The following is an 18,341-nucleotide window of genomic DNA, read 5'->3' as shown; positions in this document are numbered from 1 at the left end:
GAGGACACAGTCTCGATCCGAGACCTGGCGCCCGCAGGGGACGTAGCAACTCCTGTCGCTCCCATACCCCCAGTCACGAATCCCCTATCTCTTATTTCTCCCCCGGACGTGGCGCGGTCAGCACCGGGACCAGTGCATAACAGTTATACTCCACTGCACAGCTTGCCTGAGACTCGGAGATCGGCGCCATCGCAGAAGGTACCGGGATCCCCTGCACTACCGCTTCATCAGGGTCAACCGGCCCGTGAGTCCTCGAGGGGACAGCCGGACGCTGTTTTGGAGAGAACGCCACCGCAAGCACCTGCTCCGGTGTCACAGCCGGTATTGAGGAGGTCACAACGACGGTGCGGTCCTCCAGACCGTCTGGACTTGTAGATTTTCTTTGTATATATATATAGTCTGTTTTCGCACCCCGCCGGCCTTTGTTCCCAAAGGAGGGGTGAATGTGGTGAACCATCGTTGGTTACCACTGTGGGGTTGTTATAATGTTGTTGTTGGGCTAGGGTGTTTACACTGTGGGATTAATACACCTGTGGTGGTTGCTGTTGTGGCACATCCCAGTCGGGCCCCGCCTCCTGGGAGAGGTATAAGACCCTCTGCTCGGGCGGGACCCCTCCAGTCTGGAATGGTGTACTCGTGTTTAAATAGTTCCATTGTTAGACAATAAAAACCTTCAATTACAGAAGCCTTGTGTCTCGTGCTCGATTGTCGTGCATCACCTACTGTCCACTCCACCACTATCTTGTGGATACATGGCAATGATTGTTTCCCTCCTCCACTTGTGCCCTCAGGTGCCTGAGAGGCATCATCATCAGCCACCTTTTCACGGGATGCCCCTTGTCACCCAATAACCTTCCATTAAGGCAAGCTGGAACCACAAACAGCCTTGACACCTGCAAGTGTCTCAGTATGTAGGCATCATGGGAGCTGATAGGGTACCTCACATAAACCTGTAGAATCTGGGTCCTGTGGTCAAAACTATCTGAACATTCATGGAGTGAAACCCCTTCCTATTGACAAAGGTGCCCAGCTGGCACCTTGATGGCCACTTGGATGCAATCAATGGCACCCTGGATGCAGGGAAACCTTGCAAGGGAGCGAGTACCAGACAGGAGGGGGAAGGGAGTGAGCATTTGTCCAGAGAGGGAGGGGAGAGAGTACCGGGTGGGAGGGATAGAGAGCGAGTACCGGACAGGAGAGAACGAGTACCGTGTGGGAGGGCGGAGGCAGCAAGTACTTGGCATGAGTAAATGGCAATGGCAGAAAACAGGCAATAGCTGATCAGCCATCCATTATTCACTCTTTTTCATATGTGAGATGATAAGGGAAGCCGACCTACTCTATACTGTTTTCTACCCTGGACGTAAATTAAAAGCTACTCCCTCAGTTCTAACCTACTCCTTTCCCTGAATTCAGAAAATTGGGAAACCAGACAAGGACAACAATAAGGCAAAGCTTCAACAACCTCATTGCGTCCCAGGTCTGCTTCACACGACCATGTTGACCATCATCACCTCAATTCCCACACCCCAATTAACCCCCACACTATCTCTCCCCCCCAAACCACACCGCCCAATCATCATAAGGCCCTGCATCCAAAATGCCCAGAAGCAGGGGATTAGTTAGGAGTTGGTACAAATGATGGTGATCATCTTTCAAAGCAATTCTACATCTCATCTTTTATATTGCTCCACTCAAATGATCACAGTTATATCACAAAGCAACCACTTCAACAACAGTCATGGTGCCAACACACACAGGGCCATGTTCATAACAGGAGTCGGATGGACTGGGTCACCCCCATCTCTACCAAGCAGTCATCCACATTACTTCCTCCTCCCCATGAAGGGGACACTTAAAAAGCAGCACAAGCTTGTCCAGTACACGATTCACCCATACACTTGAACTACACCGATAAGCAACTAGACAAAACACAATGAACATAGCAACAGACACTCGAAGACGTATAAAAGTTGCATTGATAGAAATAACAATGTGTAATTTTTGGTACAAGGACAATTCAGATGATTGAGGAGACATGGAGTTGGTCTCACAGATCCTGGTGTCTACTATTGGGCATACTGGAGCTTTAGTTGACAAGGAGATTGTGCACATTTAAAGAGCACTATTATGCATTGGGAAAGAAATGCTATTAATGGAAGGGTTTGGTAGTTAAGATTAAATACTTTACAATTAGAAAGCATCTCAACACACCTTTAGCATAACAACTTTGTTATCTATGCATTAGTCCTTAAGTTCAGTGACAGGCAGTATGCTTTCCTTCAAAGAATGCTATAACATACCTTTATCTACTTCAGACATGGCTTCAGTTTAATATCTGAAAAATGGGATCTCCAACATCCCCACAATTGCTGCATTGAGGAGTTTGATTTCATGGCCCTCCGTCAGCATGTTTAAAAGCGCGGGGTCTCTTAAAATGCAGTGCCTGGTCGACCCACCACCTTCCCAAATGCTCTAGGCCGATCTCTCTTTTTATTGTGAGTGGTGGAGGCATCACCCTTGGATCTCAAGCTACCATTAAGCGACTCAATGAGTCCTGCCACTATTTTACATTTGGAAGAGAAAGGCACAGGCCAAGGAGGCAACCTAGCAGCTTTGACTGGCCAATCTGATATTGGTGTTGTGTAAGAATGGGGTGGTACCTCCTCTGGAACATCCTCGTGGAGTTTGCACGTTCTCCTCGTGTCTGCGTGGGTTTCCTCCGGGTGCTCCGGTTTCCTCCCACAGTCCAAAGATGTGCGGGTTAGGTTGATTGGCCAGGTTAAAAATTGCCCCTTAGAGTCCTGAGATGCGTAGGTTAGAGGGATTAGTGGGTAAAATATGTGGGGGTAGGGCCTGGGTGGGATTGTGGTCGGTGTAGACTCGATGGGCCGAATGGCCTCCTTCTGCACTGTAGGGTTTCTATGATCCCCTGTACTCATTAGAGACATTCCCCTTCTTTCCCTCAATAAGTTATACCCTTTCCTCTAACTCTCCCCCAAGTCTCTCATAACTGATCCCCCAACTCCTCACCACACTCACTGGCCCGTTAACGCACCGGACTTACCTGAAGTCCAACTTACACAACCTTCTCTTCCGCAGTTCCCGCAGTGGCCATTGCTCAAAGCTGGCACTGCTGGATCTACAGAGTTGCCGGCCAATTGGATTGACCAGCAGCTCCCTAAGGCGGGACATTCTCCCCAGGTGATGGTGCCTGGAGTCAATTAGTGCTCTGCAGAGTGTAATGTAGCTGTGGGACAGCAGGTTCCTTACAAAGGTGGGCTCCAATATTTTAGTGGTGGGCGGGAGGGGTGGGGGCGGGGGGGGTGCGGGGGCGCGGGGGCGGGGGGGGGAGACACAGCACCCCATAAAATCCAACCGGATGAGTTGGTTCCAGCACAGGTACTTTAGGAGTTGCTGACAGAGCCATTCATAACCTGAAGTACAAAGCACCATGCGTACAGTTTCAGAATATGCAACATCCTAACTAATAGTTACTAAAGTGACCATTTGAGGTCTCTGAAGAGCAGCCAAGCTTATTCCTGGTTACTCAGCAGTAACCAGGAATAAACCAGGAATAGCTACTGACAGCGCTATTCCCAGCCTTCATGCTCAAATTACTGTTCTCCTCCCCCACCTCTCTTAAACTGCCCAGATCCACCCTCTGGGCTGGCTCTTTCTCTTAGCCCTCCAATTCTGAGAGAGTGCAGACCAGCAACCTGAATGTCTGATGAGAACCAAGACTTAATTTCCAACAAGCCTCAGACCTCACTTTTGGGCAAGGACTGCAGGTATACTAACTACTTTATGCAATAAACCAATTGCCCAGCCAAAATGTGATTACTAACCCATGGGTGATATTTTAGGATATTCCCATGATGGATGTACAAAGCACTAGCAATTACAGATGTAATTAAAGTATCTTCAAATGTCCTATTGAATAAAATCATTTCAAGGTGCTATAAATCAATAACTAACGATGACACAGGACACAAGCAGAAGATGCAAAAATAGAAGTAACCAGCTCAGAGAGGCAGTGGGTATCTAAATGATCCATTATAATCAGTAATACAATTGGATTACAGAATATAAATTCGTCTGAATGTGTCAGAATTTCTCTCAATTGGTTGATAATGCCGGAGTATAGTGCAATGCCTGGTGTACACAGGACTGTCCACATTTTTAACCTGCATTTACACTGAAAAACAATCTGTCAAAACTTACATTTCATTTGCTTCACGACTGACTTGTTGGGTTCCAGCCAATGCTAGGAAATAAAAATTGGAGATCAAAAATTAGACAATACTACAGTTTTTTCTATCTTTGTAATTCTCTCTCTCACACAACAACAATCACTTTGTCTTGTATAACATAGTTGCTAATGAATCTCAAAGGTCTCATTGCTTATATTAGGAATGTGAACCTACGAAACAAAAAATTATTCGGCCAGCATTTACTCAGTACATACCAAACAAATGCCAAAATTCAAATGCAATTGTGACAAAAGAATCTCTTGTGTTTCTGGAGAAATTAGAAAGAACGTTAAGTAATCACAGTAGCCTCCTAGTTACAGTACTGATTTTCAAAATTTAAGTCTTTAATGTTAACATGTCATACTAGTCTCGAGTTCCATCAGCACTCAGCTGAATGATATAAAATGTGACATCTTGCGGGATGGTTGGAGTCAGGATATGCAGTACAGATGAAAATGGAATGCCGATACAATATCCGTAACTATACTTGAATATCCTTCAATAACAATCTGTAGTCTGATCACATAACTCAGCCTGGCTGGAAGGAAAGGTCACACAAAGCAACATGATAAAAGGATGCACTGTCACTTAGATATTTATTTTAAAAATATTCAGAAACAATTTTTTGAAACTTGCAAGTAGAAAAATAAAAGTTTTATTTTTTCAAAATTGGCTTGTTCTATGTTATATGAAACAAACGTAACAGCGGCCAAAATATTTGATAACTCTGTACAATAGACAGGCAGGTGATGGGGTGGCCATCGGATCCATTTCTATGTGAGGCCCTCATTTAATGCACACAGGAAGCTATCAATATTGCATGAGCACTAACAGGCAACTCGGCAATCGAGGAGGGCAGGAAAACTGGTGTTTGTCCATGAAGAGGAGTTATAAATCTGTCATTAAAAATAGATAACAATCCCAGCAAGGCACGGAGAGACTGCGGCACGCAAGAAGAATTTTGCGCAGCCTGGAAGAGCATTTCTAACATCTTCACCTAGAGAAAAGCTCCTGATCTGTTCACCGGAAATGTCAAGGCCTGGAACGTAAACTATAAATCGATATAATCTTACTTGTAATATTTTCCTTGCCCTGAAGCAATGGGGGTGAATTTAAGTCTCGGGTGAAAATGTGGCCCTGTGAGAAACTGGCCAGTCCAAGGATGGCAGCAGGATTAAGGAGGCCTGGCTAATTTTAACAGCTGGACTTCATTACGGTGCCACTGGGCAACTGCCAGGAATTATACAGAATCGTCCTCAGTGCGACAGTAAATGATCAGGAGTGGGATCTGATTGGGATCGCAGTAGGTGAAAGGAAGCCCTTTATCCCTTGGGCATCAAAATATGCTCAAGATATCCCGGTGGGACCCAAAGAGCACTCCTGCAAGGAAACGGAAAAAAACTTACTTTTCTAGTCCTCTTCTGGTCCTAAACCATTTCCTGACAAATTAATCTAGCAGTCAGACCCCAGACTGGAATACAATCTGTATATTTAAATAAGGATCCTGCCAAGTTAGACCCTTTGCTGCCTGCAATTTTAAAATGCCATCAGCCAGATCAGTGCAGAAGGATATATCGTCTGCCCCATTTTAACTGTATTCACATTCCCCCAACCCTCCCAGAAAGACAGGCAGATTTCCAGAATTAGGGATTCCTTTCCTGAGCACTGCCTCCAGCATCCTAGGAGATCAGCAATTTAAGTTTCCCATCGCAGTCTGTGACCTATCCTCTCTAAAACCAGGGAGATGTAACCGCATGGAATGCAGCTGGAAGGAGGCTGGAGAGTCAGGAATTGGGAGGGGTAATCAACATTTGGGGTCTTAGCAATCATGAGATCAGCAAAATGATGGGGGAGATCCTGAAATGAGATTGGTCTCTAAAAGAGGGCCGTTTTCGTCAATTTCCTCTCTTCCCCTCTTACCCTGCTAATGGGTGACTATCTAATTCTTGAAATTTGCCCAAAAGCACAAGCAAATATTCTACAGGATACGCAACCTTTATATAGTAAATGCAATAACACTAACATTTGCGAAAGTTGCATGATTAAATATCATGTGGCTAGATGTCACATGGATACATATCATGTGATCAGGTTTCTCATGGTGAAACGTGATGGGGGTCAGGATGTCACATAATCAAACATCCAAGAGTGCCTCCAAACAGAACTGGCAACCCTAAACAGTACTTGAATTAGTTCCCACCAAGTGTAGGATTTAGAATTGCCCCTAGTGTGACTTAAAAGTTAAAGTGAAGTTTTTTTTAAAGTTTATTTATTAGTCACAAGTAAGGCTTACATTAACACTGCAATGAAGTTACTGTGAAATTCCCTTCTCAACTACCTTGAATATTTAGCTCTCTGCAAAGGAATTTTCTGGGGGCTTCTGTCTGGTGCCATGTATTGAGCTGAACTCAACTAATACAAAGACTTGCAAAAAACAGTATGCAGTTAAAGACTTTCTTTATTGACCAACACGCATTGGGAGAGAAACAGTTGGGAGATTCCAACTTCTCTCTGATGTTACAGTACATGTGTAAAACAGATATACTTTTTCCAAAGATTTGTTTCTCCCGCCCAACCTATCATCCAAACTGGATAATCCAATTACATTAAGACACATTATTTACCTTGGCCAATAGCATTCTACCTTCTAGCAGAATTGGGAATTCATTGGTCAATTGGACCCTGAAGTTCTTTCCCCCCACCACCCACTCCACCCCCCCCCCCAGTTGCCTAGCAACCTTACCACTGGTCAGACATAGGGGGCAATTCTCTGGCCTTACCTACACAAATCTGGTAGGTTCAAGGATCACCCTCACCACCTGCAAACCATAGGAATGGAGAGGGAATCATTTCCTTCCGCTTGCTAGCTATCCCTTGTCTGTAAAAGCTGAATACTTCTATTCACTGCAACTGGAAGCTAAATATCTCCATTCATTTTAAACCTTGGTAGCTTGCAGCTGCATGGTGTCCTACTGATAATAGAGAACATATTCTATACCCTATTGTTTCCAAAGAATGTGGCCTGTCTAGTTCTGCTCATTTCCCATTATGCTTTGGGGCAAGCTGCATCTTGGCCAAAGCTTACAAGACATTTGAAAATACATTTTAAATCAACAATACTTATTCAAAATTCTCGACCAATGATTATATATGTGTCTATGCAGACAATAACTTCGCATTACATATATATTTTAGGCACTTTGTGATTCCTTAAGGCACACTGTGATCCCTACTCTAAACTAGTCTACCTTGTTTTAATCATCTTCAAAATCCCAAGCATTTCTGTGCCCCCTTCTACACTCTTCTTGAAAACTAAATGAATAACATGGAAAAAGGCACCAGAGAACAACACATGATATGCAGCAGCAAAAATTAATCTTGGGCAGTCACATAAAACAAGTAATATTGCAATCTGGGCCCAAGTAATTGGCAGATCATTTCTTTGGGGTAAACGCCTCACTGAGTGTCCCATCAGCTGTAGGAGATTTTAATTAGCATTCAGATACTGACACCTGACAAAGATATCACTGACGTTAGATGGGAATCAAAATTACTGAGGAATCAGGCCATCACCAGAGAACAACGGAAATGGTACCCAACAATGCAATGGGAGGAGGAAATTAGATTAAAATCTGGCCTCACAACTAAGCAAGTCGCATATTGCATCACCAAAAGAAAAAAAACAAAAGAATCTAATGGTTACTATTCTACAAGTGTGGGGAATGGCAGAGATGAGGAGAGAAATATTATATTTTAAATTGCACTGTCCCCGACATAGGGGGGAATTCTCTGGCCTCCCAGCCACGTGTTTCTCAGCAGCGGGAGGAGGTGTACTGTTCACTGGCAGCGGGATTCTCTGATCCTGCCACTGTCATTCAGATTCCCAATGTCACCTCATGCCACTATGAAACCCGCAGGAGGGGGTGTGCTGCCAGCGGGACCAGAGAATCCCGCCGGCGTAAATGGCCGGAGAAATCCCCCCATGAACATCGATTTTGAGGCTTTTTTGTGTCTAATGACACACGAAGCAGACAAAGCATTTGCTTATGTCTGTTTCCATAGCTAGAATTCCTGGAACAGGTTGCTCGCCTGTCACGAGTGGCTATAGCTTGAGGGATGCAACTTGATGGCTGGCCAGGAGTCTCTCCTGCTCTTACTGTCTGCCGTAAGAGTCTTGGAAGGATTTACACGATATGAACACACCTTCCATAGCAATCAAGTCCTGGAGAGGGACTTAAACACAGAGCTTCCAGTCCAAAAGAAGGGTACTACACACTGGGACATAAGACCTCCCAACCAAACTTGAAGGGGATCATAATTTTTTTTTTTAAAGAGCTTATCTCCATTTCACTACTGCCGTGATTCCAGAATAAACAAATCAGGAACAGGACAAAACTCTTCTTTTTAAAGTAAATGGCTGTCTTACCATCCATTCTGATTTTTGGGTAGGCCTTAAATTAGACAGTCAGTGATCCTGCTGCCAACAGAGTTTAGGTGGAAAGTGGTTGGGGGGCACAGAGTGGCAGAAAAAAAATTCATGGATAGATTGCTACAGGGAATAAACAGCACAGCTAGGACAACAGTGTACTGTCATGTCAGACAATGTTATCAATGCTGCTTCTTCAACATGCCCAGAAATACATGGGCAGTTAATATCAGGAGGCAGCCACTGACAGCACAACCTTCAGGCATCATAAATTATAGTCAGGCTCAGCAGGTCAGGCATTTTTTTCTTCATTCATTTTGGTATTTTCAACCCATAAAAGCTTCCTTACATTTAACTCCTCGCTGCAGTGTGTGCACTTTACATGTCCTAACCACGTTAATCTGCTGCTGCATTGACCCTGCAACGTTTTCAGCATTCCTCCTTAAGGTGCTGATGCAGGCACTCATCCATCTGTAATGGAAGCCCTCTAGTTTATGCTGAGTTAGCTGACCTTAGTCAAGGCAATAATTGAGAGACTAATGCTCATTTCAGCTTCACTATGTTCTGGCGAATGGAAATATCAGCTCTGAGCCCGATGGCCAGCCAGTGACTTTATCGGAAGTGCTTTTATGAGTGCCTCAAGCAAGGACTGAAGTAGATTCAATGACAATCTAATGGCCAGCTGACTTTCACTGTCTATGTTTGCAAGTAAAGATGAGACTTAGACATGGTACCAGACGGTTGGCAGTGTCCATGACATAGTACCACAGTACAAGTCCATGTGCTCAGAAGAGAAGGGGGAAATGAGAAAGTAAAGGAGCTTTTTTCTATATGAATATAAATCCACCAATACATACCCTTTGTTTCTCTGGATCAACATATCTAATGCCAAAGTAATCTTTCTCCAACAAGCTGAAATGGTTGCAGACGTGATCAATGAGGAACTGGCCTTTGGTGTCTCTCTGCAAAGACAAAAGAATAAAGTCCCTTTCAAATAAACAGCAGTGTGGTGCTTTTATGGTCAACATATTTTATTAGTTTATTAAGTTTCAAATCAGATCTTTCTGGTATCCTGTAGGCAATGAAGTTATTTTTTGTCAATATAGGAATTCAGAAATTGTTTGATACAACTAACAAACTGTTAACAGATTAAATAACATGCTGAAATTCCAAATAAAATTATTTTTCACTCAATGTCTGAAAAAAGAGCTTCAGCCTATTCTCACCTGGGTTAAAATTAAATAATTTGTACATTGACTGAGGATATGAATGAGGAGCACAATTTAATGACAGTTCACATGACAAAAATGTTGTTTAAGTGACCCATTCAACACTTTTGAGGATTTGTGTTTGCCATTCATCATCTGTTTATTGGACGAGCAGCAACATTAGGCACGCTTCTGAATGAACTGCAAGATATTTCTCCAAACACATAAACACTGTGGAACCGGAAATCTAAAATAAAAGTAGAACTTGCTGGAAATACTCAGCAGATCTGGCAGCATTTGTGGAGTGATAAAAGGAGCTTAGGGAGGGGTATTTTCTGCTGCGGTTTTTGGCAGAGAATCCGATGGGAGTCCCAAAATGGCCTTTACACTGGCGGGATTTCCACCCCCACCAGCCAATGGTGTAATTGGGTTCCTGCCATGAATGATCAGTAATCCCAATTGAATTCATTAACATCCACTTGGGAATTTGGGTATTCCATTCACCAACATGATGTCACACTGATGGGTCCCAAAACCAAGGAGGGAGGGAGGAGGAATCCGTGGGGTTTTTCTGATTTTATTTTTATTATTTTCAGATTTCCAATCTGTCAGGAGCCAAGGCTGCTGGCAGGGCAGGCTCTGACGTCATGGGACCCATTCCTTCCATGTTTTTCTTTCTAAGCATTTACAAATATGGCGGGCGAACCAGGCAAGGCAACTGATGGGTTGCCCACTGCTTTTCCCGCCTAATACAACACAGAGAAAACAAAATCAAAAATCTCCGCCCAAAATTTCAGGTCGATGGCCATCTCAAATGGTCACATTAGAGATGTAATAGATTTTGAGCAAGTACAGAGCAGGAAAGGGAGAAGGGGAGGAAAATCAAAGGGAAGGTTTGTGAAAAGCAGGAGAGATTATCCAGAGCTTCATAGAGGTGGTGAAGGCTCTGCAGACCTCCCAAAATGGTGAACAGGACACAGATTCAGAATTCCCATCCCTATTTCCAAAATATCCAATTTTCCCTGTTATGGATAGAAGTGGTGGGGTATGACTCACACATGAAAGAAAGTGAAACTCAGCAAGGTCATTTGAACTCAATGATGAATTCAAACAGAACCCATTTTCACTGCAGCAAGCGTATTAACCCACAGTGTGCAAGTTACAATTTTTAGGTGAGACATAAATGCTTCTGAAGGGCAAAAAAAACTTATAAAACTACTGTGTTTCTAAGTTATTTAAATCCACAGCTGTTTAAAAAATTTAAAAAGCTTTCCTATGCAGGTGAGAGTTAAAGAAAAAGTGTATTCTAACAGTTAGAATAGTGATTTGATGATAGTATCTTAAGAATGCTATGAATGCTTTATTGCCTTCCAGAACCTAAAATTACCTCAGCGGGGAGGCTCTAAGTTCATAGTTTAATATACTGCTTAAAGAGGTTGTTAAACAATTAGCCATCTTTGAGGTGACATTATGTAGAGGAGATTGTTTTTATAAGGGATTAAAAAATTGACAAGATGTAAACGTTTTGAATTGTCTTTCATGACCACAAGTGATATTTTAAAAATTTCATTTCAAAGTAGTCCTGTGGGCTGCCCATGGTGAATACTGGGTGAGTTGGCATGAAGATTGTAAGGGCCAAGTGTGATAGGGGTTGGAATGAGTTGGCATGAGCTGTCATTAAGTTGGCAAGGAGGATACAAGTGGGCATCAGGGTGGATAGAAGGACATGGGTTTGCATGGATGCGACATTGAGAAGGTTGGGGTGTGAGGAGTAAGAACTAGAGGGCCTAAAACATGAGCAAACAACTGGAATGAACTTCCAGAAAACCAAAATAAACGGTAGCAGTCCCCGTGGTCACCCCCAACCTGCATCTGGGGGCAGTGGGCCCCACTCCATCCGGCACATCCCCTGGGAATGAAGATCCTGTCATTCAGGGGAGTTTCTCCCATGGTGGGTCCAGGAAGCCGAGAAATTTTCCAATTCAAACTACCTGCTTCAGGAGAGAAAATCTGGGCCCAGGTAACAAAAGGAATGATATTATTAAGGCAAAAGGGAATGACAATGGGACAGGTAAAGATGGGTCAAGAGGAGGTGTAATTGGGAATAACAGAACCATTATCAATATCTGTTAACTTCTGTCCCCAATTCTGTGGACAGAGGTTATGGCCTGAAATTGTTGAACTTAACGTTGAGTCCAAAAGGCTGTTGGGGGCCTAATTGAATGAGGGGGTAACACTCCTTGAGTTTATCATGAACTTAACTAAACAATGTCGGAGGCTGAGAACAAAATAATCAGAATTGGAATAAGGGAGCACTAAAATGGCAGAAGCTTGGACCCTTGGGGTCATGCTCATGAACAGAACAGGGATGTTCTCCAAAACAGTCAACCAATGTGTGGTTGGTCTGGTCAGTGTAGTGGAGACAGCATTGCCAGCAGCAAATAAAGTATATTAGATGAAAGGTTTTCAAGTAAATTGCTGTTTCTCAGGGATCCTGAACAGTGGGAAGGAAAAAGGTAAAAGGGCAGGTGTGGCATCTCCTGCACTTGGATAGGGAGATGCTTTGGGAAGGGGAAGGGATATTGGGGGCAAGTAAAACATGAACCGGAGTTTCACAGAGAGAATGGTTCCTTTGGAATCCTGAAAGCTGGAGAAGAGGTAAGGGATAGGTTTCATGGAGCATCACTCTGGAGGTGAAGCAAATGGCAGAGGATAAGTGGAGTGTATAAGCTGAGGTGGTAGAAGGTGAGGACAAGGAAAAGCCAATGCTGGCTCTGGGAGGGATGGAATGAAAGTGGAACTGTGGGAAGTGGAATGAAAGCTATCAATATATTCATTATGTATATAGTTTCTGTTTGCTGTTGATGCGTGAGTGCTATTACATTTAAGCATCACAGCTAAAGTATATAAGCATATTAGAAATCAATGCAAGAGAAAAAGCAGAAGGAGTTTCAATTACATTTGAAAAAAGATTACATAATTGCTTTAAACATTTAACCCACTCACCAATCCAGCCACAACTCCACCCTAACAATCCATTTGAATCATATGCTTACGTGGTCTGTCCTTGGCTCTTATCTCATCCTCTCATTGAGGATAATTTTCAATCAGTAGTGGTGCTAATTAAGTGGAGTGATCATTGCATTCTGATTTAAAATCTATTTTATTGCAGAAACTAAAACAAAATATGAACAAAGCTCAATAAGAACACAAAAGTGTTCACCATATACTATGGTAGAACATAAAAACACATTGCATTATATCCAATTCTGCACACTACACACTACAACACTGTAAAGGTTTACTGAGAGATTTACTAGAATAACTTCAGGAACGAGAGGTTACAGTTACACGGATAAACTGGAGAAGTTTATCTGGGGGCAAAACTTGACCTCCTCTTGGGAAATAAGGAAGGGCAGGTGACAGAAGTGTTAGTGAGGGATCACTTTGGGACCAGTGACCATAATCCTATTGGTTTTAAGATAGCTATGGAGAATGATAGGTCTGGCCCAAAAGTTAAAATTCTAAATTGCCGCAAGGCCAATTTTAATGGTATCAGGCAGGAACTTTCAAAAGTTAATTGGGGGAGTCTGTGAGAAGGCAAAGGGACGTCTGATAAGTGGCACGCTTTCAAAAGTGTGTTAACCAGGATTCAGGGTAAACACATTCCTCTTCGAGTGAAGGGCAAGGCTGGCAGAAGTAGGGAACCTGGATGACTTGGGATATTGAGACCCTGGTCAAGAAAAAGAAAGAGGCACATGACATGCATAGGCAGCTGGGATCAAGTGAATCCCTTGAAGAGTATAGGGGGCATAGGAGTAGAGTTGAGAGAGAAATCAGGAGGGCAAAAAGGGGACACGAGATTGTTTTGGCAGATAAGGCAAAGGAGAATCCAAAGGGCTTCTACAAATACATAAAGGGCAAAAGAGTAACAAGGGAGAGAGTAGAGCCTCTTACGGATCAACAAGGTCATCTATGTGCAGATCCACAAGAGATGGGTGAGATCCTAAATGAATATTTCTCATCAGTATTTACTGTTGAGAAAAGCATGGATGTTAGGGAACTTGGGGAAATAAATAGTGATGTCTTGAGGAGTGTACATGTTACAGAGAAGGAGGTGCTGGAAGTCTTAAAGCACATCAAGGTAGATAAATCCCCGGGACCTGATGAACTGTATCCCAGGACATTGTGGGAGGGTAGGGAGGAAATTGCAGGTCCCCCAGCCGAGATATTTGAATCATCGATAGTCATGGGTGACGTGCCTGAAGATTGGAGAGAGGCAAATGTTGTGCCTTTGTTTAAAAAGGGCTTCAGGGAAAAGCCTGGGAACTACAGGCCAGTGATCCTCACATCTGTGGTGGGTAAATTTTTGGAAGGTATTTTGAGAGACAGGATCTACAGGCATTTAGAGATGCAAGGACTGATTAGGGACAGTCAGCATGGCTTTGAGAGTGGAAAATGATGTCTCAAATTTGATTGAATTTTTTGAAGGGGTGACCAAGAAAGTAGATGGGGGCAATGCAGTTGATGTTGTCTACGTGGACTTTAGCAAGGTCTTTGACAAGGTATTGCATGGTAGGTTGTTGCATAAGGTTAAATCTCATGGGACCCAGGGTGAGGTATCTGAATGGATACAAAATTGGCTTCTTGACGGAATGTGGAGATGCCGGCATTGGATTGGGGTAAGCACAGTAAGAAGTCTCACAACACCAGGTTAAAGTCCAACAGGTTTATTTGGCAGCACTAGCTTTCGGAGCCCCAAGCCCCTTCTTCAGGTGAGTGAGGACTTGTGTTCACAAACAGGGCATATAAAGACACAAACTCAATTTACAAGATAATGGGTGGAATGTGAGTCTTTACAGGTAATCAAGTCTTAAAGGTACAGACAATGTGAGTGGAGAGAGGGTTAAGCACAGGTTAAAGAGATGTGTATTGTCTCCAGCCAGGACAGTTAGTGAGATTTTGCAAGCCCAGACAAGTCATGGGGGTTACAGATAGTGTGACATGAACCCAAGATCCCGGTTGAGGCCGTCCTCATGTGTGCGGAACTTGGCTATCAGTCTCTGCTCAGCGATTCTGTGTTGTCGTGAAGGCCGCCTTGGAGAATGCTTACCCGAAGATCAGAGGCTGAATGCCCGTGACTGCTGAAGTGTTCCCCGATTGGAAGGGAACACTCCTGCCTCGTGATTGTTGAGCGGTGTTCATTCATTCATTGTCGTAGCGTCTGCATGGTCTCACCAATGTACCATGCCTCGGGACATCCTTTCCTGCAGCGTATCAGGTAGACAACGTTGGCCGAGTTGCAAGAGTATGTACCGTGTACCTGGTGGATGATGTTCTCACGTGAGACGATGGCATCCATGTCGATGATCCGGCACGTCTTGCAGAGGTTGCTGTGGCAGGGTTGTGTGATGTCGTGGTCACTGTTCTCCTGAAGGCTGGGTAGTTTGCTGTGGACAATGGTCTGTTTGAGGTTATGCAGTTGTTTGAATGATCCGGACTTTCAGAGCACCCTCCTTGCTCTCATCCCATGTACTCCCCGTGTTGGAGATCTCTACTGCCTCCCGAAGATACACAAGGCCAACACACCCGGTCATCCCAATGTATCAGGCAATGGGACCCTGTGTGAGAACCTCTCCGGCTACGTCGAGGGCATCCTGAAACCCATTGTACAAAGAACCCCCAGCTTCTGTCGTGACAAGACGGACTTCCTACAGAAACTCAGCACACATGGAGCAGTTGAACCAGGAGCACTCCTCGTCACAATGGATGTCTCGGCACTCTACACCAGCATCCCCCATGACGAGGGCATTGCTGCAACTACCTCAGTACTCAATGCCGACAACTGCCAATCTCCAGATGCAATTCTACAACTCATCCGCTTCATCCTGGACCACAACGTCTTCACATTCAACAACCAGTTCTTCATCCAGACACACGGAACAGCCATGGGGACCAAATTTGCACCTCAATATACCAACATCTTTATGCACAGGTTCGAACAAGACCTCTTCAATGCACAGGACCTTCAACCGATGCTATACACTAGATACATCGATGACATTTTCTTCCTTTGGACTCATGACGAACAATCATTGAAACTATATGATGACATCAACAAGTTCCATCCCACCATCAGCCTCACCATGGACTACTCTCCGGAATCGGTTGCATTCTTGGACACACGCATCTCCATCAAGGACGGTCACCTCAGCACTTCACTTTACCGCAAGCCCACGGATAACCTCACGATGCTCCACTTCTCCAGCTTTCACCCTAAACACATTAAAGAAGCCATCCCCTATGGACAAGCCCTCCGTATACACAGGATCTGCTCGGATGAGGAGGATCGCAACAGACACCTACAGACGCTGAAAGATGCCCTCATAAGAACAGGATATGGCATTCGACTCATCGATCGACAGTTCCGACGTGCCACAGTGAAAAACTGCACCGACCTCCTCAGAAGACAAACACGGGACATGGCGGACAGAGTACCCTTCGTCGTCCAGTGCTTCCCCGGAGCGGAGAAGCTACGACATCTTCTCCGGAGCCTTCAACATGTCATCAATGAAGACGAACATCTTGCCAAGTCCACCCCCACACCCCCACTTCTTGGCTTCAAACAACTGCACAACCTCAAACAGACCATTGTCCGCAGCAAACTACCCAGCCTTCAGGAGAACAGTGACCACGACATCACACAACCCTGCCACAGCAACCTCTGCAAGACGTGCCGGATCATCGACATGGATGCCATCATCTCACGTGAGAACACCATCCACCAGGTACACGGTACATACTCTTGCAACTCGGCCAACATTGTCTACCTGATACGCTGCAGGAAAGGATGTCCCGAGGCATGGTACATTGGTGAGACCATGCAGACGCTACGACAATGAATGAATGAACACCGCTCAACAATCACGAGGCAGGAGTGTTCCCTTCCAATCGGGGAACACTTCAGCAGTCACGGGCATTCAGCCTCTGATCTTCGGGTAAGCATTCTCCAAGGCAGCCTTCATGACACACGACAATGCAGAATCGCTGAGCAGAGACTGATAGCCAAGTTCTACACACATGAGGACGGCCTCAACCGGGATCTTGGGTTCATGTCACACTATCTGTATCCCTCATGACTTGCCTGGGCTTGCAAAATCTCACTAACTGTCCTGGCTGGAGACAATACACATCTCTTTAACCTGTGCTTAACCCTCTCTCCACTCACATTGTCTGTACCTTTAGTTACCTGTAAAGACTCGCATTCCACCCATTATCATGTAAATTGAGTTTGTGTCTTTATATGCCCTGTTTGTGAACACGAGTCCTCACTCACCTGAAGAAGGGGCTTGGGGCTCCGAAAGCTAGTGCTGCCAAATAAACCTGTTGGACTTTAACCTGGTGTTGTGAGACTTCTTACAGTTCTTGACAGAAGCCAGAGGGTGGTTGTAGAGGGTTGTTTTTCAAACTGGAGGCCTGTGACCAGCGATGTGCCTCAGGGATCAGTGCTGGGTCCCCTGTTATTTGTCATTTATATTAATGATTTGGATGAGAATATAGGAAGCATGGTTAGTAAATTTGCAGATGACACCAAGATTGGTGTATAGTGGACAGTGAAGAAAGTTATCTCCAATTGCAACGGGATCTTGATCAATTGAGCCGGTGGGCTGACGAATGGCAGATGGAGTTTAATTTAGACAAATGCGAGGTGATGCATTTTGGTAGATTGAACCAGGGCAGAACTTACTCAGTTAATGGTAGGGCGTTAGGCAGAGTTACAGAACAAAGAGATCCAGGGGTTCATGTTCATAGCTCCTTGAAAGTGGAGTCACAGGTGGACGGAGTGGTGAAGAAGGCATTTGGCATGCTTGGTTTCATCGGTCAGAACATTGAATACAGGAGTTGGGACGTCTTGTTGAAGTTGTACAAGACATTGGTAATGCCACACTTGGAATACTATGTGCAATTCTGGTCACCCTATTATAGAAAGGATATTATTAAACTAGAAAGAGTGCAGAAAAGATTTACTAGGATGCTACCGGGACTTGATGGATTGAGTTATAAGGAGAGGCTGGATAGACTGGGACTTTTTTACTCTGGAGCGTAGGAGACTGAGGGGTGATCTTATAGAGGTCTATAAAATAATGAGGGGCACAGATCAGCTCGATAGTCAATATCTTTTCCCAAAGGTCTGGGAGTCTAAAACTAGAGGGCATAGGTTTAAGGTGAGAGGGGAGAGATACAAAAGTGCCCAGAAGGGTAATTTTTTCACAGAGGGTGTGAGTGTCTGGAACAAGCTGCCAGAGGTAGTAGTAGAGGTGGGTACAATTTTGTCTTTTAAAAAGCATTTAGATAGTTACATGGGTATGATGGGTATAGAGGGATATAGACCAAATGCGGGCAATTGGGATTAGCTTAGGGGTTTTAAAAAAAAGAGTGGCGTGGACAGGTTGG

General features: G+C 44.3%; 1 protein-coding gene across 1 annotated transcript in view; it reads right to left on the bottom strand.

The window, feature by feature from the left end:
• The window catches only part of frmd3 (FERM domain containing 3), a 202,122-nt gene that overhangs the window by 95,288 nt on the left and 88,493 nt on the right, over positions 1–18,341 (bottom strand). The window contains exons 2-3 of the mRNA XM_078215399.1: positions 9,537–9,641; positions 4,225–4,267 (exon numbers count right to left, since the gene is read on the bottom strand). Of these exons, the coding sequence (XP_078071525.1) occupies positions 4,225–4,267; positions 9,537–9,641 (148 nt within the window). The remainder of the gene's footprint in view (positions 1–4,224; positions 4,268–9,536; positions 9,642–18,341) is intronic.

This window comes from Mustelus asterias, chromosome 6 (genome assembly GCF_964213995.1).
Source record: "Mustelus asterias chromosome 6, sMusAst1.hap1.1, whole genome shotgun sequence".
In the NCBI taxonomy this organism is placed as follows: domain Eukaryota; kingdom Metazoa; phylum Chordata; class Chondrichthyes; order Carcharhiniformes; family Triakidae; genus Mustelus; species Mustelus asterias.
Note: the sequence above shows the minus strand (reverse complement) of the source record. Positions and strands in the feature narration are given on the sequence as shown.